The sequence below is a fragment of the Staurois parvus genome, unplaced genomic scaffold (genome assembly GCF_062004578.1).
Source record: "Staurois parvus isolate SC_StPar_1 unplaced genomic scaffold, SC_StPar_1.0 ptg000244l, whole genome shotgun sequence".
Taxonomy (NCBI): domain Eukaryota; kingdom Metazoa; phylum Chordata; class Amphibia; order Anura; family Ranidae; genus Staurois; species Staurois parvus.
The window spans coordinates 9,529,063-9,555,835 of NW_028318040.1; the positions used below are offsets into that span (position 1 = coordinate 9,529,063).

The window sequence follows — 26,773 nt, forward strand, 5'->3', positions numbered from 1 at the left end:
CCTTTTAGGTGGAGCTCCGCTTTAAGTGAAGTTTGTTTCAAATAATCGATCATGTGTAGGAGAATTTTACTTTCTTTGTTCACTTGCATGTAACTTGTTGTTTGAAAGAAACTATACATCTAAACTAATATGTTTCTAAAATGTAGTAAGACAGTGTTATAATTTGGTATATATGTTACAGTTACAACATGTCAAGCCAGATTTGTACTGCTTTTGATTCTCAGGTATCTGGTCAACCAATTATACACTAATTAAATAACGTTGTATAAGCAAGTATCTCTTCAAATAAATGAATTTACTGCAGTCTGCAAATGTTGCCTAATGTGTGCAGATTTATCTGCAAAATCCAAAGTCTTCTTTACAAATGATAACAATTATGCAATATGTTATGTAGCAAGTTTTGTATGTGTTAACTGGGCATGACCTTGGAAAACATCTTTTAAAATGCACCCATGAAAAGTTAGATGAACATTTCTCTTGCTGACAAAAAGAGGGTATTTTAACAATGAGCTCCACTGGAAAGGTAAAAGACCTGATTTTTAGCTCTATTATATGCCTCTAAAATTTTTTAGTTTTACATTTTTAGAGATAAAATTCTGGGGAATCCAGTCACATTCGCAATGATTTACTAGCTGACATTTATACATGGAAGAAAAATATATTATAAAAATATTCTTCCCAAATATATTGCCATATATTTGAAATGCTACAATGTTGGCCATATTCAATATATTTCAAAATATATATATATGCGTTTTTATTACAAAATATATGAAAAATATTTTTAAAAATACATTTCAAATGCAGTGTATGTCTTTAAAAATTCAAATCTACATTTTTGGAATGCATTTACAAATATATGCAAACAAATATGTTAAAATTACTTTTTTATATGTTGAAAAAATCTGAAGAATATATTTAAAAAAATATATTTTTCAAAATATTTTTTTAAAAATGTATTCTTCAGATTTTTTTTTTTAAATTGTAATTTTTATTGTGGTCTGGAGCCCAATTTTACACATATACAAACAAGGGTGTAAATACAACCACAGCAACATATACATACACTTAATAGAAAACAGAAAAAGAAAAAAAAAGAAAACAGAAACGAATAAACAATTCAGACATAAGACAATAGCATGGCTAAATGCAAAGTGGCAGTAATTAATATAGTGATTAACAAAGCTTTGAGAAAATCCAACTCATTTGCTACAAGAGGATTGATCCCATAGCTCCCAGACAGCAGTAAATTGCCCAAGGTAATCACCCGCTAAATCAGAAAGATATTCCATTTCACATACAGTGGAAATTTAGTTTGCAAAAGAAGATTTAGAGTAGGTGTTTTGACAGATTTCCAAAATCTAGGTATCACCCATCTGGCGACCGTTAAAATATGTGTGCTTAGTTTTTTAGAATTCTTGGGAATCCCTTTATAAGAGAGACCAAGGAGGTAATGCAATGGGTCCAGAGGGAGGACAACATCAAGTACCCATTCCAGAACTTCTCTAACCACCTCCCAGTAGCTTTTAATCAGGGGACAGAACCAGAAAATATGAGCCATGGAGCCCTTTTCATTTTGACATCTCTAGCATCGATCAGAAAGGCTCTGGTTCATCTCATATAGGACAACCAGTGTTTTATACCAATGCATCACTATTTTGTAAAGGTTTACTCTATATATCACACAGCTGGAAGTCCTAGCAGCCAAGTCTTAAATTTGCAGCCAACAGGGCAGAGAGATCAGGAGTTGAAGTTTTGCCACCCACTTCTTTATATAAAGATAGCAGATTTCCACCAATGAGTCATCATTAAGAAGGAGTCTATACAGGGAGGATATGAAACATTGTTGGGAGGGTCCCTTCATGGCTAGACGTTCAAAGTCCGTAGGACACACTAAAGTCAGGGAACCATTCAAGGATTGGAAGAAATGGCAAAATTGCATGTAGGCATAATGAGCAGAATGCAAAATCACGGGGTACTTTTTCCTACTTTCCTCAAAAGGCCTGAGTTTACATGTGGCTGGGTTAACCACGTGGTGAAGCTGGAATATCTCATGTACGGTCCATACACTTGTCCTCTGGTGGGATAAACTGTCTGGGAGCTCTGGGTTGTAAAGAATATTCAACAATGGGGAACAATCAGACAACAGCTGTCGGGACTGAATACACATTGACCATATTTTAAGAGTGAAGTACATAGAGTTAAGCATAGACTGTGAGCTGGAAGTAAAGATAACACATTTAAAAGGGTGTAGTAACGAGCAGGTGCATATCGGATAGATGATTCTTAACTCCATCTCCGACCAACGATTCTGGGGTATCAGAGAGAACCAAGACACTGTCTATATGAGATGGGTAGCTAAGTCTTCAGATTTTTTTTAGCATATAAAAAAGTCATTTTAACATATATTTTTACAAAAATTTGTAAATGCATTCCAAAAATGTAGATTTGTATTTTTAAAGACATACAGTATATTTGAAATGTATATGTAAAAGTGGAAGTTAGAGGGTTGAGACAAACCATTTAACACTGACAGAGGTGCTTGCAATGGTCAACTTTTAGTAATTTATTTAAAAACTTTTTCCCAAAGGAAAAAAGATTGTTGCTGTAACTACTTAAAAAAATATTAGCTGGAGTTGGCTTTAATTTGTTAATTAAATCAATCTAAATCTGCTAGTGCATCTAACAGTACCCTCTCCCCAGAATGACAATCATGCTGTCCAAAGGTATCCCCCCCGTGACTTCTCCAGTGAAGTGAAATGTGTTACTAGTTGGATAACCAGATGAAAATAAAGCAAAAAAAAATTTAAATAACTAGCACAGAGTATAGAAGATTCTGTTAATTCACAACACTTATGTTTTGCCATTAGATTTTTTTTATGTGTATAGAAATATTGCATTGGCTAATTCATAAAGAGATTATCTTGCAGATTTTGTTTGCAACATTTTAACACTTTTGTAAATTTAGCCATTTGACATACAGATAAAACACCTATTGATAAGACAGAGGCTTATATTACTAAATACTGTATACATTGCATGCAAAACACTTGTTTACAACAAGGCTGGTTAGTATGTGATTGAAACCCGTAATTCGTATTTTTAATAAAATCAACAACCTAGTTTTTCATCCAATTCTTCACATTTTTTTTTTTTTCGTTATTGTAATTAAAGTTTTTTTGTGCAAGAATTAGGGGATACAAGAATTATATTACTACGGTATGCCAAAAGGACACTTTTCTTAGTTTCATGCACCTTAAGACTTATATAATATACAGATTTACCACTTCACAATGTTGAATATGCAATGTAAAGGTTTTATGTGAATGTGTGGGAAATATACAAGGAATGCCACATTGACATTTATATGGCTGATCTCCTGCATCATCTTTGCAGCCATGACCTGTCTATATACACTCCAGTGATGGCTAAGTGGTATTTTTCAAGATGGGTTTTATGATGGTGACAACATTGAATCATATGTCTATGTACAGTATGTTAAAATAGTCACTTACAGTCTTTATGAGAACTACATGTGACAGGGTGACAATGCAGAAGCACAACTGGGAGACAAGAACAAAAAGTCATCACCCTATAGCAGGAGATGCCTTAACAAAAGCCTTCTTGATCAGATCCCCAGGTATTATTTTACTGTAAAAGCTGCAGATTAAAAAAGATTGAGAATTATTTTTAAAAATGACATGAATAAGTGGCCATTTAAAATCACAGGGCTTTAAACTATATATAACCCTCACCTTTCCTTGACTGTTTGGTTATATCCAGTACTACTTTGGATAAGTGCGCCTTATACTATGTCTGATGACTGATATGGATATAATGTTATCTATTTTACCCCTACTGTTGATTGGATCCATTCATCTCCTTTTATGATTTTTTTTCTTTCATATTTCGTATTTTGCATTTACACTACTTAACTACTGTTATTGGATACCATGTACTGGATATCAATCTTATCTCTGTACTGTTTCACTTACTTGTAAATCAATAAAAAAAAATATAAGAAAAGAAAAAACAAAACAAAAAAGAGCAAATATTCCTAAATAAGCAAATATTCCTAGAAAGAGTAACCGATCCCCAGGGGCAAAAATATTACATAAAAAAAAAAATTACCATCTCATTAAAGTGATTATACATAAATTACATATTATTATAAATAAAGCCAGCAATGGTATTTCTCATGTACCTAAAATCAAATTGAATACTTATGAAACAGTCCAAATCTATTTCTATGTTTAGTCCTTTTGGTTCTAGGGTGTCTAATTTATGTTTTGACCATGCCTCCTTTTGTGATACTTCTTTTCTCATGTTCATGTTCTGCCAATGTCCAACTACAGATCTATCCCATAAAACACTAGTTCACCTGGATCTTTATTATGATATTCTTTTTTTTTTTTTAAAAGGTGTTTATTTTACATTTATAAAACACAAACAAAAAACAGAACAAGGAAGAGACAAATAATAACAGGAGTTCAAACTAAAAAAATCTAAAAATAAGGGTACATAATACAGGAAAGGGGATCCAAAACAAAAACCAAGTATCAAACTATCATACGCAAGAAACCCAGTACATATGACAAAGGATAATCCCGAGACAACATAATAACATAACAGGTAAGCTATCAGAACATACAAAAGCAGCCAAACACATACAACAGTCACAAACAAACAAACACAAACACACGCACCATCAACTCCCTTATAAATCAGAGGAAATCAGTAGCATGTAAAATCCGTCCACTCAAACCATAGAACCCTGTGACAATGGTTGCGACAATAGAACATCTCCCCAAAAAGAATCCGCTATATCTAACTAAGGCTGCCAACTTTTCGTACATTTTTTGGTACAGGCCCATCCTTTATAGATCAGCTTATATTGGGGTAGTACCAGATTAACCATGCGATAAAATTGGTATATAGATGGCGCAGTATCGTTCCTCCAATTCAGCAAAACAAGTTTTCTAGCATAAAACAGAAGCAAACGTAGCAATATCCTAGAGTGAGTGTGTGGAACAAAATCGATCAATATACCCAACAGGCCAACTTCTGGGGTACGTGGCACTGGCAAATTCAAGGTTACATAACAAAGAGGTCCTGTCCTATGAAGCAAGGACAGGCCCAAAACATGTGCAACAGACCAGCACCCTCGAGGCCACAACGAGGACACGAGGACGCCGATCCAAAGCTCATACGGGCCAGCCGGGCTGGGGTATAGTGAAGATGATCTATGAATTTAAATTGAATAAACCTATCAGCAGTACTGATAAGATGTTGAAAACAGACCTCCTCCACCTCCTCCCAACCCTCCCCTGTCAGCCCGGGAAATATTGATTATGATATTCTTTAAAATGTCTTGAAACACTGTGTTTAAAATTTTTTTTAATTATTCAATGTTCCCCAATTTGGGTGCTCAGCTTTCTTGTGGTTCTCCCTACGTACTGAAGGCCACAAAGGCAGTGCAGTACCTAGGTAATAAATTTGCTATCACAAGAAATAAATGGCTCAATTTCATAAGCCGTATTTCTGGGTTTAGACAAAAGTTGTGTTATTTTCCTGCTTTTGCCTTTTCTAATCCTAAATGCTTTTTTTAAAATTAGAAACTTTATTTATTTGGAAAGATTTTAGTTAATACTTTATCTTTTAGTAAAATCAACAAGTGTTTTTTGATAATTTTTTCTATCACCTTATAATCCCATTTGAACTCAGTAATGAATGCACAATTCATATTTAATATTTTTTTTTATCTTTGTTAATAGTCCCCCATATTTACTGCACCGATCTCCTTCACCATATACCTTGAGCCTCTCTCCTACATTCCTCTTTTAACAAATCTCTCAATAAGCATTACACTTTGTTCCTCAAAATCAGACTGCAGATCACAATTCCTTCTCATGTGCATCATCTGCCTTTTTGGACTACGCTTTATCCATTTTGATGGTGGGAATAAAACTGTTCCTATCTGTCTCTTTAAAGAAGTTTTTGTACACATCTTTCTTCCATCTGTGAATAAGTTCAAATTCAAGAAAAGTATCCTCCTCGGATTCTCTCCAGAAAACACAATGTTATACCTTAAAAAAAAAACTGTCATCGGCACTATGTTATCACACAGTGGGCTTGTCAGCCCCATGTGATAGTAACAATGTTAAATTGGTTGTAAAGGCTCAAGGTTTTTTACCTTCTCTGTGCAGCAGTTCCCCCAGCCCCCCTAAAACTCATCTAAGGTCAAGGCCAGGCCAATTTTCAGCTTTCAGTGCTGTCGCACTTTGAAGGACAATTGCGCAGTCATGCAACACTGTACCCATATGACATTTTTATTTACTTATTAATAAGTGTTCACCATAGCAAGCACCTCTGTCAGTGTAAGCCCCCTCCGATCCAGCAATGTGCACTGGAGTCTCAGTAATCCTAGGATTTCCTCTTCTTATTGGCAGGGACAGCAGCAGGTGCCATTGGCTCCCGCTGATGTCAATCACAGCCAGTAAGCCAAGGAGAAGAGAGATTGGATGGGGTCAAGCTGCAGATCCTTGTGTGAATAGACACATGGAGCAGAGGGTGACCCTTATAGCAAGCTGCTTGCTGTGGAGGCAACTGACAAGAGGGAGGAGCCAGGAGCGCCGTCGGTGGACCCAAGAAGAGGAGGATCTGGGTGCAGAACCACTGCAGAGAGCAGGTAAGAATGTGTTTGTTAAAAAAAATCAAGCCTCTAATATCACTTTAAGTTAAACATGTTTAAAAAAAATAAAGTTTGATAAAATACATTTTAAAAAATCTTAAACATCCCCCTGCCCCTACACATAAGACTGCAAATGCCTACATCTGGTGGATTTGCATATGAAACATTGCTCCACACACATTAGGTATTGGTGTACACAATGCAGTGATAGTAATAATTCTAGGGCTATCATTTATGGTTAACTCTAAACTAATGACCTGTAGAGACCTATAAAGAGTTGTCAGTGGTCAATTTTAGATATAGTAGTTTTCCCCTGTTTAACTGATGTGCAAAACTTTGGAGTTTGACAAATTTGGTATTTTTTTGCTTGACACAACATCGAACACCTTGGGACTACATTATGTTTGTTTGCATTTACTGAAATTATAGATTTGGTGGAGAGCTTAAAATCATGTGATATAAAAATTGCAATCACAACCATTTTATTCTACATTGCCTTTGCTTTAATTCACAATGTTGTAAGTGCTTTTATTATATAAAATATGTGCATTTTAGTATGTGTGTGAAAAACAAAAAGCTCTATGGCAGCTAAAGGGTTGAGAATAGCTCTTTCCGTTATTGTAGTGAACCCTCATTAATTGAATGCATTTTTTGTTTATAGGTCATAAAATGCAAAGCAGCTGTGGCTTGGGCCCCAAAGCAACCATTGTCGATTGAGGAGATCGAGGTGCAACCACCGAAAGCAGAAGAAGTTCGGATTAAAGTAAAGTTTTCTCCTTTTTACATTTTTTAATCAGTTGCCTATACTTGTCTAGTGATCTGTTGTTAATGCTGAAAACCTGTAGTAAGATTTATAGCTGGACTTCCTGTTACCATCACTGAACTTCCTATTATACAGTGTACTCCGTTCTTTGATACAGTATCCAACCATAGCTGCTAAAATACAACATCGTACTCTGATTTGTAAGTGGAAGGCGGGGAGTAGGACATTGTCTTTTTTTTTTTTTTTTTTTTTTTTTTTACTAAATCCTTTAATTTCTCTTTATTTTTGGTTTCTATTATGCTTAGATGGTAAGCACAGGAATATGTCGGACAGATGACCACGCGCTCCATGGTGACATAGGAGGGGTGAATTTTCCAGTTATTTTGGGCCATGAAGGAGCTGGGATAATTGAAAGTGTTGGAAAAAGTGTAACTGGTCTAAAACCAGGTATTTTTAACTTGTTGGAAGCATAAGTAAATGTAAACAGATTTGTAAAGTTTATTTAGAGGTACAGTTTCCCTTTTTAGAACTAAATCGCCCCTTTCAATTAATGATTCAATTTAGATCAGAAGCATGCATGCACGTGATGACTGTTGGTTTTCTATTACTCTACTACACCTACTAGTAAATTATTTGCCATGTAGATATATAATTTGTACCAAAAACAGTGATTGAACTGGTTAGCGGTGTTAGACTGCTATTACAGGTGTACCTCGTTTTACGAACGCCTTGGTTAACGTAATTTTCGGTTTACGAATGAAAATCCATTGAAAATAATGCCTCGGTTTACAATTTTTTTTTCGCAATATGAAGTAAGTTTCCCCAAGATGCATTGCACCTGGGAGGTTTATAGCGCCAGCCCTGTGCCTTTAAAGTGCACTTTATAAAGAGTTTTGAACAGATAAGACTTTTTTAAACTTTTTTCTTACCTCCGGAACAGATTAATTGGTTTTCAATGCATTTACAAATTTTTTTTTAATAATGTCCCTGTACAGTATTTATTCCTCTAAAGTGTACTTTATAAAGAGTTTTGAACAGATAAAACTTTTTTGACTTTTTTCTGACCTCCGGAACAGATTAATTGGTTTTCAATACATTTAAAAAGTAATTTTTAATCATGTCCCTGTACAGTATTTATGCCATTAAAGTGCACTTTATAAAGAGTTTTGAACAGATAAGACTTTTTTTTACTTTTTTCTGACCTCTGGAATGGATTAATTGGTTTTCAATGCATTCCTATGCATTTCGGTTTATGAATTTTTTGCAATACGAAACGTCCCAGAGAGACGCATTAAATTCGTAAACCGAGGTACACCTATATTTTGAACACAACTGTATATTGGTCCAAGCTAGACCAATGTACAGTAACTATGTAAAAATATGCATACCTAAACTTCAGATTTAATTACTGCTGCATGTTTATTTTTCAGTTTATGCCACATAATGCCATTTGATTCATCAACTAAAAACTAATCCCTATTAGTGGTTAAAAGAGTTTGGGTTTTGAAAAAAACTAACATGCATACTCAGCTAGGTGAGCTGGACTGGTTGCGTGCCTTTGCACTGAACTGATATATCAAACAATGTTGTCAACTTTCCTAGATTTTTTTTGTGAACTACAAAACCATCTTCCCTATGCCCTAATTCCTAATTCACTGTTAGATGATGAGAGAATTAGATATTTGTAGTCTAAATCAGGACCGCAGCTTAGACTAACAATGCTGCTCCTTCATAGATACAATACAGTGAGTGAATATTGTCACTCCAAGATAGGAAATGTGTTACTTGCAAGATCACTAGGTAAAATAAAAAAGAGAAGAATGAAAAAAGAAACTAATGCAGCCACCCCATCTAAGGACTGATAAGTTGCAGCATAATACATTTAGTTTTTGGGTTTAGACATATTTTAATTACAGGCATACATTAGCATGACTGAACACAAATTGTGACTAAAAAGACACTGCCCCTACCTCCCAACTTGAGAATGAGGGACACTTAAAGGAGAATAGTGGCCTGTGGCGCACTACGTGTGATGCGACAAAAAGTGGTGGAGGCTAAATTACGGTGGCCTGGATGAGACAATCTTCCCCAGTGCCAGGGGAATTGTTTTAATTGTAAAAAATTAAGGCACCTTTGAGCATCCCAAGGAGAGCAGTAATGCAACGGCAAACAGTGGGTGTGATCTAACTGGTAACATTAAGGATTCATGTACACTGCAGCTGATAAACTCACGTTTAGGAGCTGTTCAGAGTTTTTTCAGCAGCCCCTGAACTCGTTTACAGTCGTTTACAGGCATTTGAGTTTACAGTCGTTTTTTTGAACACAGAAAACTTGCGTTCAGCAGTCGATTTTATCAGCGTTTCAAACACAAAACACTTGTAAATGCAGCTAAACGCGGCAAACCGCGTTTAGATGCGTTTGAAATTTTTTTTAACTTTTCCAGTTCCCAATGCTGTCCAGAGCCTTTTTTCATCATGAAAAATGCATGTAAAGTGTTTTCAAGGTACTCGAATGGACAAAACACTGAACACAGGATGTTCCTACCAAGCTTGTCACACATTGTCACACCAATTCACACCTCAGACCTCTCCCACCCTTGGAAAGAAAAGATATGTTAATGACCATTCACACCTCAAATTCCTCATGAAGATCCCCTGCCAGGTGGCCTTAATGACTCACTCCACCAGACACTTTTCTCACCCTTGGAAACAAAAGAAATGTTAATGAGCAACTCACACCTAAGCTAATCTCAATACATACTGCTGTGTCTGCTTCTACTCTCTATTTCTCTGAAACAGTCTGAAATTGTTAATAATTTACCACCTTTCAGTGCATTCTGGGCATTCGGGAGGTTCTCCTGTGCTTTTCTTTAAAAAGTGCTTCTAAACGCGCATAAATGCGGCTAAACACGGTATGCAATCGTGGCTAAACAGAAGTTTTTTAACCTACGTTTTCCAGCAGTCAGTTTCCATTGTTCAGAAGTGTCCCATGTACATGGGGCTTAAGAGGGGCTTAGGGGCATGGGTAACAAAACCCAGTCCTGCTTGTACCTATAAAATATACTTGCATTGCTTTTCTACGATCAAGAATCTTCCGAACATTTATAAACCTCGGCACAATCATTTTTTAAAAATGAAACTCTTCTATTACATATGATTTTGTGTACACTGAAAATAGACAGAAAACTAATAATTTGTCTTTGTCTATTTTCATTAAAATAGCCAGGCACTGCTTAGCAACCAGCAACTGTTGAGGCAACAAACAGTTTGGTCAGATATATATAATGGACAATATAGCTTATACAGTGCAGGAGTCTGTGAGACAGATTGCAGAGGTCAGGAGTATGTAACTCACAGAGTCCTGCTGGCAGTTCTGGATTTAGGAGTACATAACACACAAAGATCAGGGGTCAGAAGTGTGTAATGCATCATGGGTCAGTAACGCACAGTGTAGGTGTCAGGAGTGTGCAAAATTCCCCCCCGCAAGCAATACTCTACTCCACTTTACTCTTTCAGCAAAAATCACCATTCCCTCCCTCCAAAAAAATTCAGCACTAATCTGCATGCTCATCTCAATTCCTCCTCCCAATAGAAATCATCTCCATCTTCTAGCACAAAATTCTCTCCATCTTCTAGCACAAAGAGTCCTCCCTCTCAGCAAAACATGTACTCTTCTTCTAGTATGAATCTTCCCCCCAATCCCCCCAAGCACAAACCTTTATCTCATTCAGCACAAACCAACCCCCAAATTCACTTCATCTTTCAGTTCAGATCTATGTGATTCGTGCAGGACCCTTTTTTTGGTGCGATTCTGATGCGGTGCTGAATTCGCACAGAAAACGCACCTCATCAGTGTGAACTAGGGCAAACTTGAAGATACGTATTTTCTTATATAATATTTGCATCATATATAGTAAGTAACACATTCTGAAACTAATCGTTTTCTTCTTTTAGGAGATAAAGTTGTTCCACTCTGTCTTCCTCAGTGTGGAAAGTGCAGTTCTTGTCTAAATGCACAGAGTAATTATTGTTTTCAATCACAGTAAGTACTCAAGAAATGAAAAACTTTTATGTGTGTTATTGGGAAGTTGGGTACATTTGCTGTTAAACAGAATTCTCTTAATTTCACAAGGGACTATTGTATAGGTGTTCCCACACAGATGCTAAAAATATCCCAGGCCAAAAGAGCTTACTCTTTCCAAAATAATTTGTGATGAAGGAGTAAAAGATAGAAGGAGTGATGTTTGTACAAAATACATTAAGGCTATGTTTAGACATGCAGCTTATGCTTTTCAGAAGCATTTGATTATATGTCGCCTCCTCACCACCAGTGGCACACCATTGCACTCGGTTGTATTGCAATCCCATTCACTTGGATCGATCATGTTAGTGGTGCCCACCGAACAGAACCGGGGGTTTAATTATTGCCTGGGCCACAAAGGAAAGGATTGTGATTGCTGCATGTGTACACTCCCATTGGCGACTGGTATTAAGCCCAAAATCAAATATTTATTATATTGCATCTTACCAATTCTTAGATATTTTGGCTGCATTAGCTTCCTTTTTTAGTCTTTTTTCCTTTTTTTTTCACCTGGTGATCTGGCCAGTAAGTCTGATATTTTTCAACAGAACAAGCTATTTTTCAAAGATTTATTATTTATGTAAAACCTTTATCCAAAAAGGAAAAAAACTGTTGCTGTAACTGCTTAAAATATTAGCAGCAGTTTTGCCTCAATTTGTTAGTGTATTTAAATCTGCTAGTGCATCTAACACTAACCTCCCCTCAGATTACCAGTGCTGCTGTCCAAAAGTGTCTCTGTTGCTCCTCCATCTAGAGCAGTGGTTCTCAACCTGTGGGTCGCGACCCCTTTGGGGGTCGAACGACTCTTTCACAGGGGTCCTCTAAGACCATCAGAAAACACATATTTCCGATGTGTAAAGAGCAGCAACTGTGTAGAAAGCAGCTGCTGTGTTGAAAGCAGCTACTCTGTTAAAAGCAGCTACTGTGTTGAAAGCAGCAGTATTGGAGGTAAAACGACACTCATGAATTATAATTACTGGGTAAATAATTTTATGGTTGGGGGTCACCACAACATGAGGAACTCTATTAAAGGGTCACGGCATTAGGAAGGTTGAGAACCACTGATCTAGAGTGTAGACATCCTAGTAGAGGAAGTGTTTTACTGGTGAATCACCAAGTTAAAATAAAGAGGAAAAGCTTAAAAAAAGAAAACCAAAGCAGCTTTTACATTTATGAATTGGTGAGCTGCAAAATAATGTTTGGTTTCTGGTTTAAAGCAGAACTCCGGGCATACATTTTTTACATGTCCTTGTTACTAGTTTACTACCTTCACTGAATAAGTCATCCATTTTCTGGTTCAATCAGTAGTCGCTCTGAAATAGTCTATTAATTTTAAAATCAAACTGTTAATTCTCTTTGGTTTCCTGTTTGTAAGACTAGTGGCTGCTGTGCCTACTATTTCCCCAGCCACTGGTCTTGGCACATCCCTCCTGTAGTTCTTTCTCCAGGAAGCTGTGATGAAATTCAGCCTCACTTCCAGTGGTAGGCAGAGCAAGGCTCTTAGACACAGGAGCGGACTGATAACTCATGGGGCCCCCCGGGCAATAGGGGATCATGGGGCCCCTGTGTCCTTGCCCATACTCAAACCACACCCAGAAAAGCCTATGAAAGGTACTAGGGGTATTTCATGGGGCCCCCTACTGGCCTAGGGCCCTCGGGCAGTGCCCGAGTGCCGGAATGGTCAGTCCGCCCCTGCTTAGACACATTCAGTATATACAGGCCTAGTGTACCTCACCCATATTCACTACAATTCCTAGTAGTTGATAGGAACTGTAGTTTCCTTGTACTGTAAAGAGAGAGGAGAGGATATGATATAATCCCTGCTGTTATACCTCCTCCTTGGCAGATCAGATGCTGTTATTGTTTGAATAACAGAGATGAGGTCATGAAGCTTCAGTTAGACTTTTCTCCTAAAAGGAAAGGATTTTCAAAATTGAATTAACTGTTCAGTGTTTTGTGTAGGGGGGTGTACTAATGGGTGATTTTTTGCCTATCCCAGAGTCCTTCTTTAAGACCGCTTTGGGGGAAGAGGGGTTGGTGGGTTTGCAGGTGGTAAAAATACGGCTCAACTGCTCAACCAGAAGTTTCAGACACTCCTGAGATTATCCAGAATGAATTCATGGGTACATTTTACTTGCAGTTGACCTCCTTACACTGTCCTGCTTCAAGCAGGTTTTCCATTCTCATAGACTTGTATAGGGATGCCAAGGAATAAAAGCCCTGTGGTTGCCAGTTATTGCAGTGAGATTGGAAATGAGAAAGGCACAAAGGAAGTAGAGGGTGCATATGAAAACACATAGATGATTAACAATATACAAACACAAACCTTTAATACATAGATAAACACGCAACAGATTATCTACTTTTCGCTGATCTCTTTCACATGTATAGGAGAACAAATGTTAAAAGACCACCATTTTCACTTGGAATGGACATTTTAACCAATTCAATACCGGGCAATTTTACACCTTCCTGCCCAGGCCAGGTTTCAGCGCTCTCACACTTTGAATGACAATTGCGCGGTCATACAACATTGTACCCAAACTAAAATTTTCTCATCTTCACACAACTAGAGCTTTCTTTTGGTGGTATTTAATCACCTCTGGGGTTTTTATTTTTTGCTAAATTAACAAAAAAAACACGTTTTTTTTTCTGTTATAAAAGTTTGTAAATAAATAAGTGTTCTTCATAAATTTAGGCCAAGATGTATTCTGCTACATGTCTTTGGTGAAAATAACCCAAATTAGGATGTATTTTTTTAGTTTGTAGGAAAGTTATAGAGTTCACAAACTATGGTGTAGATCTGAAAATTGATCAATCCTGAAGTACTGACAGCCAATGTAATTTCTTGAGGTCCAAGAATGTCAGAACAGTACAGATATCCCCCAAATGACCCCTTTTTGCACAGTAGACAGTTGGACGTACTTCATAAGAGGAATGGCGCGTTTTTTGAAGTTGTATTTTTTTTGTCATAATTTTTCGGAAAAATTAAAAAATTAAAAAAATTATTTTCACAATTTTTTTTTTACATACTGTCACCAGTGCAGTACAGCGTCATCATATAACTGGCATGGCGGTGAACAGGGACACTGACTGGTGACACTATGAAAAAAAAAATTTTTTTTTAAATTTTTTTTAAATTTTTTTATTATTTTTTTATTTTTTATTACATTTTTTTTTATTTTTTTAAGATTTTTTTTCATATTTTACTATGACCAAAGTAGTACAATGTTACCATAGTAACATTGTACTACTTTGGGGAAGTGATCAGTATTTTTTTTTTTGTACACAATTTGCTTATAGCAAAGAATTACTTTGCTATAAGCAAGCATTTGCCAGAATGAAATCGATTCATTCAGGTTTTTTTTTTTTTTTTTTGTGCTTAGCTGTGATTTGGCCACAGCTAATCACATGACATGTGCATGTGACCTGCTGTGACCATTCACAGCTAGGTACTAGTATACAATGGATGACATGAATGAAGCCACCCATTATATATAACTGTCATGTGAGCTGCTGTGATTGGTCACAGCAGGTCACATGGTAACGGCAACGGGGGCCGGTACTCAGATCTGTCATCGGCCGTGTCCGAGGTACACGGCCGGTGACAGATCGCGCCGCTGCGCGGCTCTGCAACTGCGAGAACTGCGCATGTGCGGGAGCACGCCAAATGGCGTGCACCTGGAATGGTGAAGCATTTTTGCCACCGCCATAGGCTATAGGCCGGGCGGCTAATGGTTAATGATGTGGGTGTCAGTTTTATTCTTTTAGATTTCAAAGTTTCTAAACTACTATTTTAAAAATGTTACTCTTCATATAAAGAAATTTACTAAACTGGTGCAGTCAGAATCTGGTGCAACTGTGCATGGTAGCCAGCTTCTAACTTCAGCTTGGTTAATTATGCTTTGACAATAAAACTGGGAAGCCGGTTTCTATGCATAGTTGCATCAGATTTTGCACGTTCTAGTTTTAGTAAATAACCCCCAAAATCTTTATGTTACAAATTACTGTAATATAGGACGCACAGGTTTTACACAACTTAAAAATGTTTTTGAAGTAAGCCCTGGTTCACATATATGCGGCCGTGAGGGCCGCGTTTTGAGCGGGCATGAGAGCCCATTCATTTGAATGGACTCCTGTGCCCCGGGACACACAGGGAAGAAGTCCCTGCACTTCTACTGAAAACACACCCTGCACAGCCTTGGTTCCCAGTACAGTTGCGTTTTCCAGTGCAGGTGGAGCGGCTGCACAGATTTTTGTGTGGATCCGCAGCGACACCACCCACATATATGTGAACCTAGGCTTAGAGTATGGCAAAATTTTCTTTCCGACTATCTCTTTCTATTTCTTTCATTTGTACAGAGCAGTAGATGAAGCAGCCAATTCAGTTCTCTACCTTCCTTCAGCTGTGTAAGCTTTATCCATTCAGCTCTGTAAGGTTTTTTTTTCAGTCAGGTTAGCCTGATAAACATGTGAAGGAGCCTAAAGCTTTATCCTGAAAGTTGGAGGTCAAAAATACAGAACAAAATCAATGCAATGTTTGACATTTACTGGACTAAATATATTTAAAAAAGGAAGGAACGAAGGATAAAGAAAAAAAAAACATTTTTCCGCTAAATAGGTTTCTGCTACACTTGTACCATCAAATAGAATGATAACTGATCCGATAACAAAGTGAAGTGACATGCGCTGTGGTGCACTAAAACGCACAAATGTCAGAACTGTGTTGCCTTAGTAGGTGTTGATACTATTTGAAATTAGTGGAAGTGCAATGTATTAATGTGTATTGAAGTAATGCACACATAACTGCAATACACTGCAACACAAAAGCGTGATTTGGTCTTAAAAGTCACTGCCCAGATCTGTTTTAGTTTACACAGAAATGTTATATTGTGCAGCTTGCCAGTTCTTAGATGTGGTGAATTCATTTTCGGGTTTAAATACAGACCTTGCCAAAACCATTCCATGGAATTACTTCAAATACAATTGTATTTTCAATAGTTTAATTATCTGATTGAAAATACATTCAGAAGATTTTTCAATGAACTATTCACTTAACAATCATATTGATCTATCAACTTTCCTACAACTAGATTTTCAGGGCAGACTGCTTAGAATACATTCAATTAAATCAATCAGTTGTGCTTGAAATCGATGAATGACACAGTAAGTGTCTGTTTGATAATTCATAGAGCTGATCAAATAATCTGAATCTATGAAGAATTATTTCATCATATTGTTGCATATAGTACTGTGCAAAAGTTTTTGGCAGGTGTGACAAAATACTGTAAATGAAGAATGCCTTTCGGAAATAGAAGTGTTAATAGTTTATTTTTATCATTTAAAAAATAGAACGTAAATGAACAGTATAAAAATCCAAATAAATCAATATTTGGTGTGACCACCCTTTACCTTCAAAACTGCATCAATTCTTCTAGGTACCCTTGCACAGAGTTTTTGTAGGAACTCGGCAGGTAGATTGTTCCAAACAGCTTGGAGAACTAACCACAGATCTTCTCTAAATGTAGGCTGCCTCAGATCCTTCTGTCTCTCCATGTAATACCAGGCAGACTTGATGGTGTTGAGATTAGGGCTCTGTGATGGCCAAACCATCACTTCCAGGACCCCCTGTTCTTTTTTACGTTGAAGATAGTTCTTAACCACTTCCCGTCTGGCCCAAGTATATAAACGGCCACACAGGAGCAGTGCAGGAGTGGGTGGCCGTTTATAAATGTCCTCCCTGCCTGTGCGTGCTCCCTGGGAGCGTGCGGCACCGCGATCTGGTGCCTACTGTGTTCCCACGGACAGCAGAACACCAATCACTGTACAGGACCTCTGTGTGCGGTCCCGATCATGTGATCACTGATTAGCCAATCAGTGATCACATGAATAGTAGTAAGCAAGATGTTACTTCGGACATCATTGCTTACACTACTAGTGAAATCTGTGAATGATCACAGAGGTCACATGGTACAAGGCTATTCACAACAGCCTTGTGCCATGTGACAAGCTATTACCAATCACAACTCTCACAGTATTTCTCAATAGCCAGAGAGAAGGAGAAATGATTTTATTTTTGGGTTTAGAATCACTTTAATAACTAGCAACAGAAACACTGAAAAACATACCATATCAATATTTTGTCCTACAGAATAAAATGTTTTTATTAAAGTGTTTCGCCAACTAAATTTATTTTTTTTTTTTTATGTGAGGAAGTCTTTTTCAGATTTCACTGCTCTCTGTGGTCCAAATGGTGAAATCTCACCTCTGTTCCAGGCCAGAGAGTAACAGACAGGGGCGGACTGACAACTCATGGGGCCCCCAGGCAATATGGGATCATGGGGCCCGTGTCCCTGCCCACACTCAAAAAAGCCTATAAAAAGGTACCAGGGGCATTTCATGGGGCCCCATACTGATCCTGGGCCCTCAGGCAGTGCCTGAGTGCTTGAATGGTCAGTCCGCCCCTGGTAACAGAAAATGTCCAAAAGGGACATAGATAGCAATAAATATACTCTTGGTATAGGAGTAGGGTAATACTTTAAAATTCCTTACAGATTTGTACAGTATTGTGATCTGTCCTTGTTGGAGAAAGGAACAATGTTGGTGCTGTGATAGCAAGTGACAAGTGGTCTCAGACAGCAATAAACTTCTGAAAGGGGTTCTTATCCTTACCCACTGTATCCAAAATTACAAACAAAAGTTACAGCCAGATTATCAAAAATTTTAATCATCAAAAATTTTAATTATTCTGAGGGTAAAGTATAAATACCCATTGCACTTTATTTTATTTTAATTTTAAATACAGCTTCTATGAACCACAGACTGTACTTCTTGATAAGACATCAAGGTTTTCGTGCAAGGGAAAAGTTGTGGATCATTTTGTATGGACCAGCACCTTTTCTGAATATATTGTGATGCCTGCTGGCGCTGTTGCAAAGATTGATGACAGAGCTCCCATGGAGAAGGCCTGTCTTTTTGGATGTGGTTTTCCCACCGGATATGGAGCTGCTGTTAATACTGCCAAGGTAAATGTATCCTTGTTTAGACCTGTTTGATTTACCGTATGTCTTATTAAGTGTGTATATTGTAGGAATTTCAGTCTGCTGGAGATACATTCTTCCAGCTACTGCCTTCCTTAAAGTATAAGTTCACCTTTCATAGCATGTTAAATGTTACTTCCATATTCCATATGTAATATGTTATGAAATGACCGTCCCCCGCACCCCCCCAATCCCCTGCTTTGACTGCTAGCTGTCAAAGTTTTTAAAAAAAAGCGGCTGTGCTGGGCCCTGGCTGCCGGCCGTACTACTCATTAACAGTATTCTGTGAATGAGAAACTACAAACACTGACAGCCTTAGAGGCTGTTGGTTTGTAGTTCTCAATGAACTACCTTGGCATTGTGAGTACTGTGGTAGTTCATTGATTCTTCCTGTCAGTAAATATCAGCTTGCCCGTACGATGGACAAGCAAGCAGATGCACAGACAGGTCTGCAGGAGTCATGCATAGCACCAGTGCAATGCCTTGCAGGCTCCGACAACAAAAAATAATAAATGCAAATTTTTTATCTGCAAAAAATGTGCATTTATCATTTTTTGTTGAAAGGTGAACTTATCCTTTAAGCATCAATATATGTCTAACATATCACCATAAATATCCAGTGATATTGTAAATTCAGTTCTTCAGCTTCACCTCCCTGGGAACAATTTCATAGTGAGATTCTAATATTTCCTCTATGTGAATGTGTAAATTGTCTTTTTTTCAAAGTATAGTGTACATACAGTGTGAATAAAGTGTAATTGCATGGATCAATAGCTTTAAGCACTGGGATCTTATCATTCTAATGTTGAGCACAAGACTGGGAGGATTCAGCACCAATGCTCCTGGCATAGTCTCTCTGCATAGGGTGAGCATATTCTGCTGCTGCAGTGGAGAGGGGGGGGGGGGTGGGTTGGAGAAAATTTAGTATTAGGGATTATTTTAGGGTCAAACGATGTGGGTTAACATTTATTGTTAAAGTTAGGGTTAAGATTAGGGATAATTTTCAAGTTCATTATAAACACACGTTTGGACTGAACCTTGGCTGTTTGGACATGTGGATGAATGCCCAAATACACTGCTCGAAAAAGTTAAGGAACACTTTTTATTCAGAGAATAGCATCAAGTCAATTAAACTCCTGGGATATTGATCTGGTCAGTTAAGTAGCAGAGGGGGTTGTTAATCAGTTTCAGCTGCTTTGGTGTTTATGAAATTAACAACAGGTGCACTAGATGGGCAACAATGAGATGACCCCCAAAACAGGAATGGTTTTACAGGTGGAGGCCACTGACATTTTTTCCCCTACTCATCTTTTCTGACTGCTTTTCACTAATTTTGCATTTGGCTAGGGTCAGTGTAACTACTGGAAGCATGAGGTGATACCTGGACCCTATAGAGATTGCACAGGCAGTCCAATACGTGCCACTGCCAGAAGGTTTGCTGTGTCTCCCAGCACAATCTCAAGAGCATGGAGGAGATTCCAGGAGACAGGCAGTTACTCTAGGAGAGCTGGAGAGGGCTGTAGAAGGTCCTTAGCCCATCAGCAGAACCGGTATCTGCTACTTTGTACAAGGAGGAACAGCATGAGCACTACCAGAGCCCTACAAAATGACCTCCAGCAGGCAACTGATGTGAATGTCTCTAACCAAACCTGACGTCCTCTAGTGAGCCATGTGCTCATTGCCCAGCACCATAGAGCTCGATTGGCATTTGCCATTGAACACCAGAATTGGCAGGTCCACCACTGGCGCCCTGTGCTTTTCACAGATGAGAACAGGTTCACTCTGAGCACATGTGGTAGACATGAAAGGGTCTGGAGAAGCCATGGAGAACGTTATGCTGCCTGTAATATCGCTCAGCATGACCATTTTGGTGGTGGGGCAGTGATGGTCTGGGGATGCAAATCCATGGAGGGATGAACAGACATCTACAGGCTAGACATGGCACCCTGACTGCCATTAGGTATTGGGATGAAATCCTTGGACCCATTGTCACCGCCTATGCTGGTGCAGTGGGTTCTGGGTTTTTCCTGGTGCAAGACAATGCCCGCCTCATGTGGTTAGAGTATGCAGGCAGTTCCTGGAGTATAAAGAAATTGATACCATTGAATGGCCCCCACGCTCACCTGACCTAAACCTAATATAACACCTCTGGAATATCATATCTCGGTCCATCGGATGCTGCCAGGTTGCACCTATGACTGTCCAGGAGCTCAGTAATGCCCTAGTCCAGATCTGGGAGAAAATACCCCAGGACACCATTCAAAGTCTCATTAGGAGCAAAATGGACTAGCCTTCTGCATAATTTTTTCACTTTGATTTTTGAGGTGTCTTTGAATTCAGTCCTCTCTAGGTTGATCATTTTCATTTCCATCCAACGATGGGGCATCCTTACGTTCCTAACACAATACCCGGTCCTTTATGAGTATAGATATCCAGCATGATATTTTTCCCCATTGAGATCTGATGTGTTTTAAAAGTGTTACTTTAATTTTTTGAGCAGTGTATTTACCTGTTTGGCTGGAGCTGAATGTAATGTAAAATAGAGGTACAGTATTACTATCACTATTATACATGACAGTTTGTCATTGTCAATAGATCTTAAAGCGACACTAAACCGGTTAAAAAACAAATATATATATTCAGTTCAATTATGTATTCCTGATTCAAAAATTACCTTCTATTGCTTTTAACCTTCTATTTGTCTCTTCTCTACTTTTAACTCTACTTTTTCCACCTTCACCTCCACCCAGCACCTCACTCACTGCTCACGAGATTGCAAATCATTTCAAAAACAAGATCGATGCAATTCGTAGGGGCATTGCCACTGCACAGATATCCATCCCACTTAGCATACCTTATACTAAACCTCCCTCAACACTTTCCTCTTTTGACCTTGCTGCTACTGAAGAGGTCACTAAGGTTTTCTCAGAAGCCCGTCTCACTACCTGCCCCCGGATCCTGTCCCCTCACAACTACTACGGTTATCCTCTTCTTCCATCCTATGCTCCCTGACTCACATCTTCAATCTTTCCCTCTCTAACGGTGGCTTCCCCTCCCCTCTAAAGCATGCACACATCAATCCCATACTTAAAAAGCCCTTCCAGGACCCCACCAACCTGAACAACTTAATACCCATCTTCCTGCTCCCGTTTACCTCTAAACTCTTAGAACGCTTAGTCTACAATTGCCTGAGCTCCCACCTCACTGACAGCAACCTTCTTGACCCTTTACAGTCTGGCTTTCGCTCAATACACTCCACTGAAACTGCCGTACTAAAACTCCCTAATGATCTACTAACAGCTAAAGCCAATGGCCACTACTCTGTACTCTTACTAATTGATCTCTCTGCGGCTTTTGATATGGTTGACCATCCCCTCCTCCTCAAAAAACTCCACTCTCTTGGCCTCCGAGACTCTGCTCTCTCCTGGTTCTCCTCTTACCTTTCGCAGCGCTCTTTCAGCGTTACTTATAACTCTGGCTCCTCCTCTTCACTCCCTCTTTCTGTAGGAGTCCCTCAAGGTTCCGTCCTTGGGCCCCTAATCTTCTCTATCTACACCTCCTTCCTTGGTCATTTGATAAACTCCCATGGCTTTAAGTACCATCTCTATGCTGATGATACACAAATCTATCTTTCTACCCCTCACCTCACCCCTCAGTCTCCTCTCGCATTACTAACCTACTAAGCGACATATCGGCATGGATGTCACTCCACTTCCTCAAACTCAGTCTTTCCAAAACTGAGCTGTTAGTATTCCCTCCAGCCTGTGCCCCCTCCCCTGACTTCTCCATCAAAATCGATAACACAACCATCAGTTCCTCCCCTCATGCCAGGGTGCTAGGTGTAGACTCCCATCTGTCCTTTCAGCCCCAAATTAAATCGCTGTCCAAATCTTGTAGACTTCACCTCCACAACATCTCCAAGATATGCCCGTTCTTAACCTTGGAAACTACTAAACAACTTATTCACTCCCTGGTTATCTCTCGCCTTGACTATTGTAACTCCCTCCTCATTGGCCTACCTCATCGCAGGCTATCCCCTCTTCAGTCTATCATGAATGCTGCTGCCAGGCTCATCCACCTTACTAACCGTTCAGTATCAGCCACCCCTCTCTGCTAATCCCTCCACTGGCTTCCCATTGCCCAACGGATAAAATTCAAAACATTAACAATAACATATAAAGCCATTTATATGCCCCAAATTACATCAGCAATCTTGCCTCCAAATATCACCCAAACCGTCTTCTCCGCTCCTCACAAGACCTCCGTCTCTCTAGCTCCCTTGTCTCCTCCTCCCATGCTCGTCTCCAGGACTTCTCCAGAGCTACCGCCATCCTCTGGAACTCTCTACCTCAATTTATCAGACTATCTCCTACTCTGCTGACTTTTAGGCGATCTCTGAAAACCTATCTCTTCAGGGAAGCCTATCCTGCCCTCATCTAATAATGGAATCTTCTACTCTTCTTACCAGTCCATCCCCCACAGTTACTACCTCTTGTACCACTAGCCCCTCCCTCCTAGATTGTAAGCTCCAAGGAGCAGGGCCCTCCTATTCCTTTTGTATTGAACTGTATTGTTGCTGTATTGTCTTCCTTTATATTGTATAGTGCTGAGCAAACTGTTGGTGCTATATAAATCCTGTATAATATAATAATAGCCTTCGAGAAGAATTATGAGGTATTTGTCCTGGGGGTATGATCCCAAAGCAATATAAACTTTAATGCAAACAAGAAAATTAGAGGGACTTTATATAGGAGATCATACATAATATCAACAACATGTTGTCACATATAATATAATATGATGTAACATATCATAACAAAATTCTGATTTCCACCAGCCATCCAAAACTAACACTTTAGTATATGTCATATTGCATTAACATGAATCAGTTTTACCAAAACTAAAAGGCATATTAGCAACTTTTGTTGTTTAATGAATAGGTGGAGCCTGGTACTACGTGTGCTGTGTTTGGATTAGGTGCTATTGGCCTGTCAACCATTACTGGATGTAAAGTTTCTGGAGCATCAAGAATTATTGCTATAGATATAAACAGAAGAAAGTTTGAAAAGGCAAAGCTGTTTGGAGCCACTGATTGCATCAATCCTAAAGATTTTAAAAAGCCAATCCAAGAGGTAATCAAGGAAATGACTGGAGATGGAGTGGATTACTCCTTTGAATGCATCGGCAGTACAGATGTTATGGTATGTAGTTTTGAATTTAGTTTATCTTTACCAATCTATGCACTGAGTCAGTTAGAAGGCTTTTGATCCCTTTATTCCCTTCAGCACCATAACCTGTATTATTATATTATCTCATTGAGTCTCAAGTCCTACTGCTTAGAAGACGTGGTTTTCACACACTGCACTGCTGATGGCTAAAAAGCCTGAACAGCTGTTTGTAGTTTGAAGTATAAGTAATATCCAGCTTTATTTGCACTTTACACCAGTGGTTCTGGATGTGCATCTGGCTGATAGGACATTTTATTTATTTCATTCATTTTATTTTATTCATTTAAGTAAATATGGGTATGGTAATATGACCTTTATCCCAAGAGGAAACACATGTTGCTGTTACTGCTAAAATAGTGTTAGCTGGAGCTAGGCTTTAATTTGTTAGTCATTTACATAATGTATATCTAACTTGTCCTTCCAATGCAGCCACCTTATTTAAGAATTGGTAAGCTGCAAAATATTTTGTTGTTTGTGGGTCACCACTTTCAATGAATGTTACCTATTGTGGAAGCCAATTTTTAGAAATCAGATAAATGTGTTTCTTGGAAGGCAGTATTCCCAAATGGAATTTACTGGGCTAGAGTTAAAGAGGAGAAAGTAGATGGAGTCAAAAGCAAAAACATGTGCAATAATCTTTTGAATTGATGTTTACATAAAGGATACTGTTTAATGTATACCGCAACAGGGATGTACATTATGTAGATCAACTTTAAATGGACTGAATAAATTGTTTTGATTGCTAAAATTATAAAGTAATGTTTGGTAATAAAAATATCATATTTCTAGATTGTAAGCTCGAAAGAGCAGGGCCCTCGATCCCCTCATGTTTTGCATTGTATTGGTATTGTTCTGTCACATGTTCTGTCCCCCTTTGTAATGTACAGCGCTGAGTGAACTATTGGCGCTTTATAAATACTGTATAATAATATACTGTACCTCATTCTGTTGTGAATTGATCTCAGTAAGACTTGTTTGTTTAAAGAGAGCATGGCGCAATGACAATAGGAACAATACAAAAAAATTCTAAAGGTCATTAAGACTTTAGTTCAAATCAGTTAGTATAGATTACAGCACAATTAACTAATTAAGTGAAAAAAAAATCCCAAAATGAACATTTTGTAAGGTATTGGTACATGCAGGATATGCATCTGTCATTCTGAGGTTAACAGAGTATGGGATTTTATAGAGCTTTATCATGACAATATTGAATAGACTATGTTGAACATTTTGTGGCAGCATACCTTGCCATCTCTTTACTGCAGAGAAAGTTACATACTGTACATGTTTAGAAGCCATAAACATGCTTGAGTATGTAAATGTATAGAAAATATAAATCTTTGAGGGTCTGTCATTTCACCATTTTACATTTTAATTTTTTTTATAAGGTCTATGGCCCTTATGCTGGTAAAGGTCATTTAAAAGTACTTAATTTATTTCAAAGGCATGTACGTCCACAACCTGATTTCTGTTTTCCTTTGGTACTAGACAGCAGCACTGGAGTGTACTCATCCAGGATATGGAACCAGTGTGGTAATTGGCGTAGCTCCCCAGGATGCAAATATCACATTTGATCCTCTTTTGCTTCTCACAGGACGCACATGGAAAGGCAGTATATATGGAGGTACATTTTATTATAAGACACCTTTTTGCCATTTTTTGCACTGTATTAAAATTACAGGAATACTTTGAAGGTTTTAAGGTGGTACTGCAGCAATGATTCCTTGGAGTAATGAGGATACAATCATTCAACAAGCTCATTGGCTCTGGCAAGACCACTTATATAAAGCAAGTATCCCTTACAATGTGCATCAAAATTGTCAAATAAAGCAAAGGAATGCAACAGATGTGTCACACCAAAGAGATGGTAGAGTGCAAAATGCTTTACTGGTTATTTAGCAATATCATATCAAACAGGCATCAGTTCTTCATTTGTTTATTTCTTTTATGGCCATATACTTTATGTACTGTGTGTCCTGTTGTTTTCTAATAGTTGCTTATTCACCCCTTTTTAAATCCTCATAGTTCCTTTTTAATACTTTTTATATTTTCTACATTTTATTTGATTTTCTGTACTCCTGAATCAAATGGGAGTTTTTTTGACCCTTGAAACACATTGGCTTTGGTGTGATCTTGTTAAAGAGTCAATAAAGCAATTTGCTCTCTTGTCTCTTTGGTGTGGTGCTTCTGTTGCATTGTTATGCTTTAAAAAATACTTTGACAACATATTTAAAATTATTGCATTATAAGGGTTCATAAATTGTGGGGTGTATCCATCTTCGAGGCACTGTGGCACTATGGGAAGGGGGGGCTTTTAGGTGGATTTAAAGTGGTACTAAATGTTAGGTGTTTTTTTACCTTAATGCAGGGGTGTAGAACCTGCAGCCCAAGATGGCTATAAATGTGGCCCAACACAAAATCGTAAACTTACTTGAAAATGTTTTCTTTTTTAATTTTGTTATAAAAATGTGTCTACACTTAATGTGCTTAATGTGGTTGAAGAAAAATTTGACACACTCACTTTACTGGACTTTTATACATTTTATCTTCCCAAAGAAAAATATCCCACTCTTCACAACCACGCCTTATTCATGTCATTAGTGTTCGGCAGCACCTATATTTGTGAGCAACTATTTTCAAGGATGAAGGACATGAAGGGCAAAATTAGAACCAAAATCCCTGAAAAGCACCTTGAGAATTAATTGTGAGTTAGTACTACATCCATCAAACCAGATATTGATGTGTTAGTTTATCAAAAACTGTGTCAAATGTCACACTAGTTTTATGTTGCCCTCTTTTACAAAAAAATTATCACTCAGATAGGTAAAATTTCTATATCAGTGATCGTTAACTTGTGACTTTTTCTGCATAACAGCTGTACTTATTATTAATGTATTTTATGTGTGGCCCAAGACAATTCCATTTCTTCTAATAATGCCCAGGAAAGTCAAAATGTTGGACACCCCTGCCT

The 26,773-nt window shown here is 38.1% G+C and overlaps 1 protein-coding gene across 1 annotated transcript in view; it reads left to right on the forward strand.

Annotated features, from left to right (window-relative positions):
- Nucleotides 1-453: 453 nt before the first annotated feature.
- LOC149459871 (alcohol dehydrogenase 1-like) overlaps nt 454-26,773 on the forward strand; it is a 31,532-nt gene continuing 5,212 nt past the window's right edge. Inside the window, exons 1-7 of the mRNA XM_089680564.1 lie at nt 454-523; nt 7,353-7,454; nt 7,760-7,901; nt 11,408-11,495; nt 18,340-18,559; nt 23,515-23,775; nt 25,291-25,426. Coding sequence (XP_089536690.1) covers nt 506-523; nt 7,353-7,454; nt 7,760-7,901; nt 11,408-11,495; nt 18,340-18,559; nt 23,515-23,775; nt 25,291-25,426 — 967 coding nt within the window. The 5' untranslated portion in view covers nt 454-505. The remainder of the gene's footprint in view (nt 524-7,352; nt 7,455-7,759; nt 7,902-11,407; nt 11,496-18,339; nt 18,560-23,514; nt 23,776-25,290; nt 25,427-26,773) is intronic.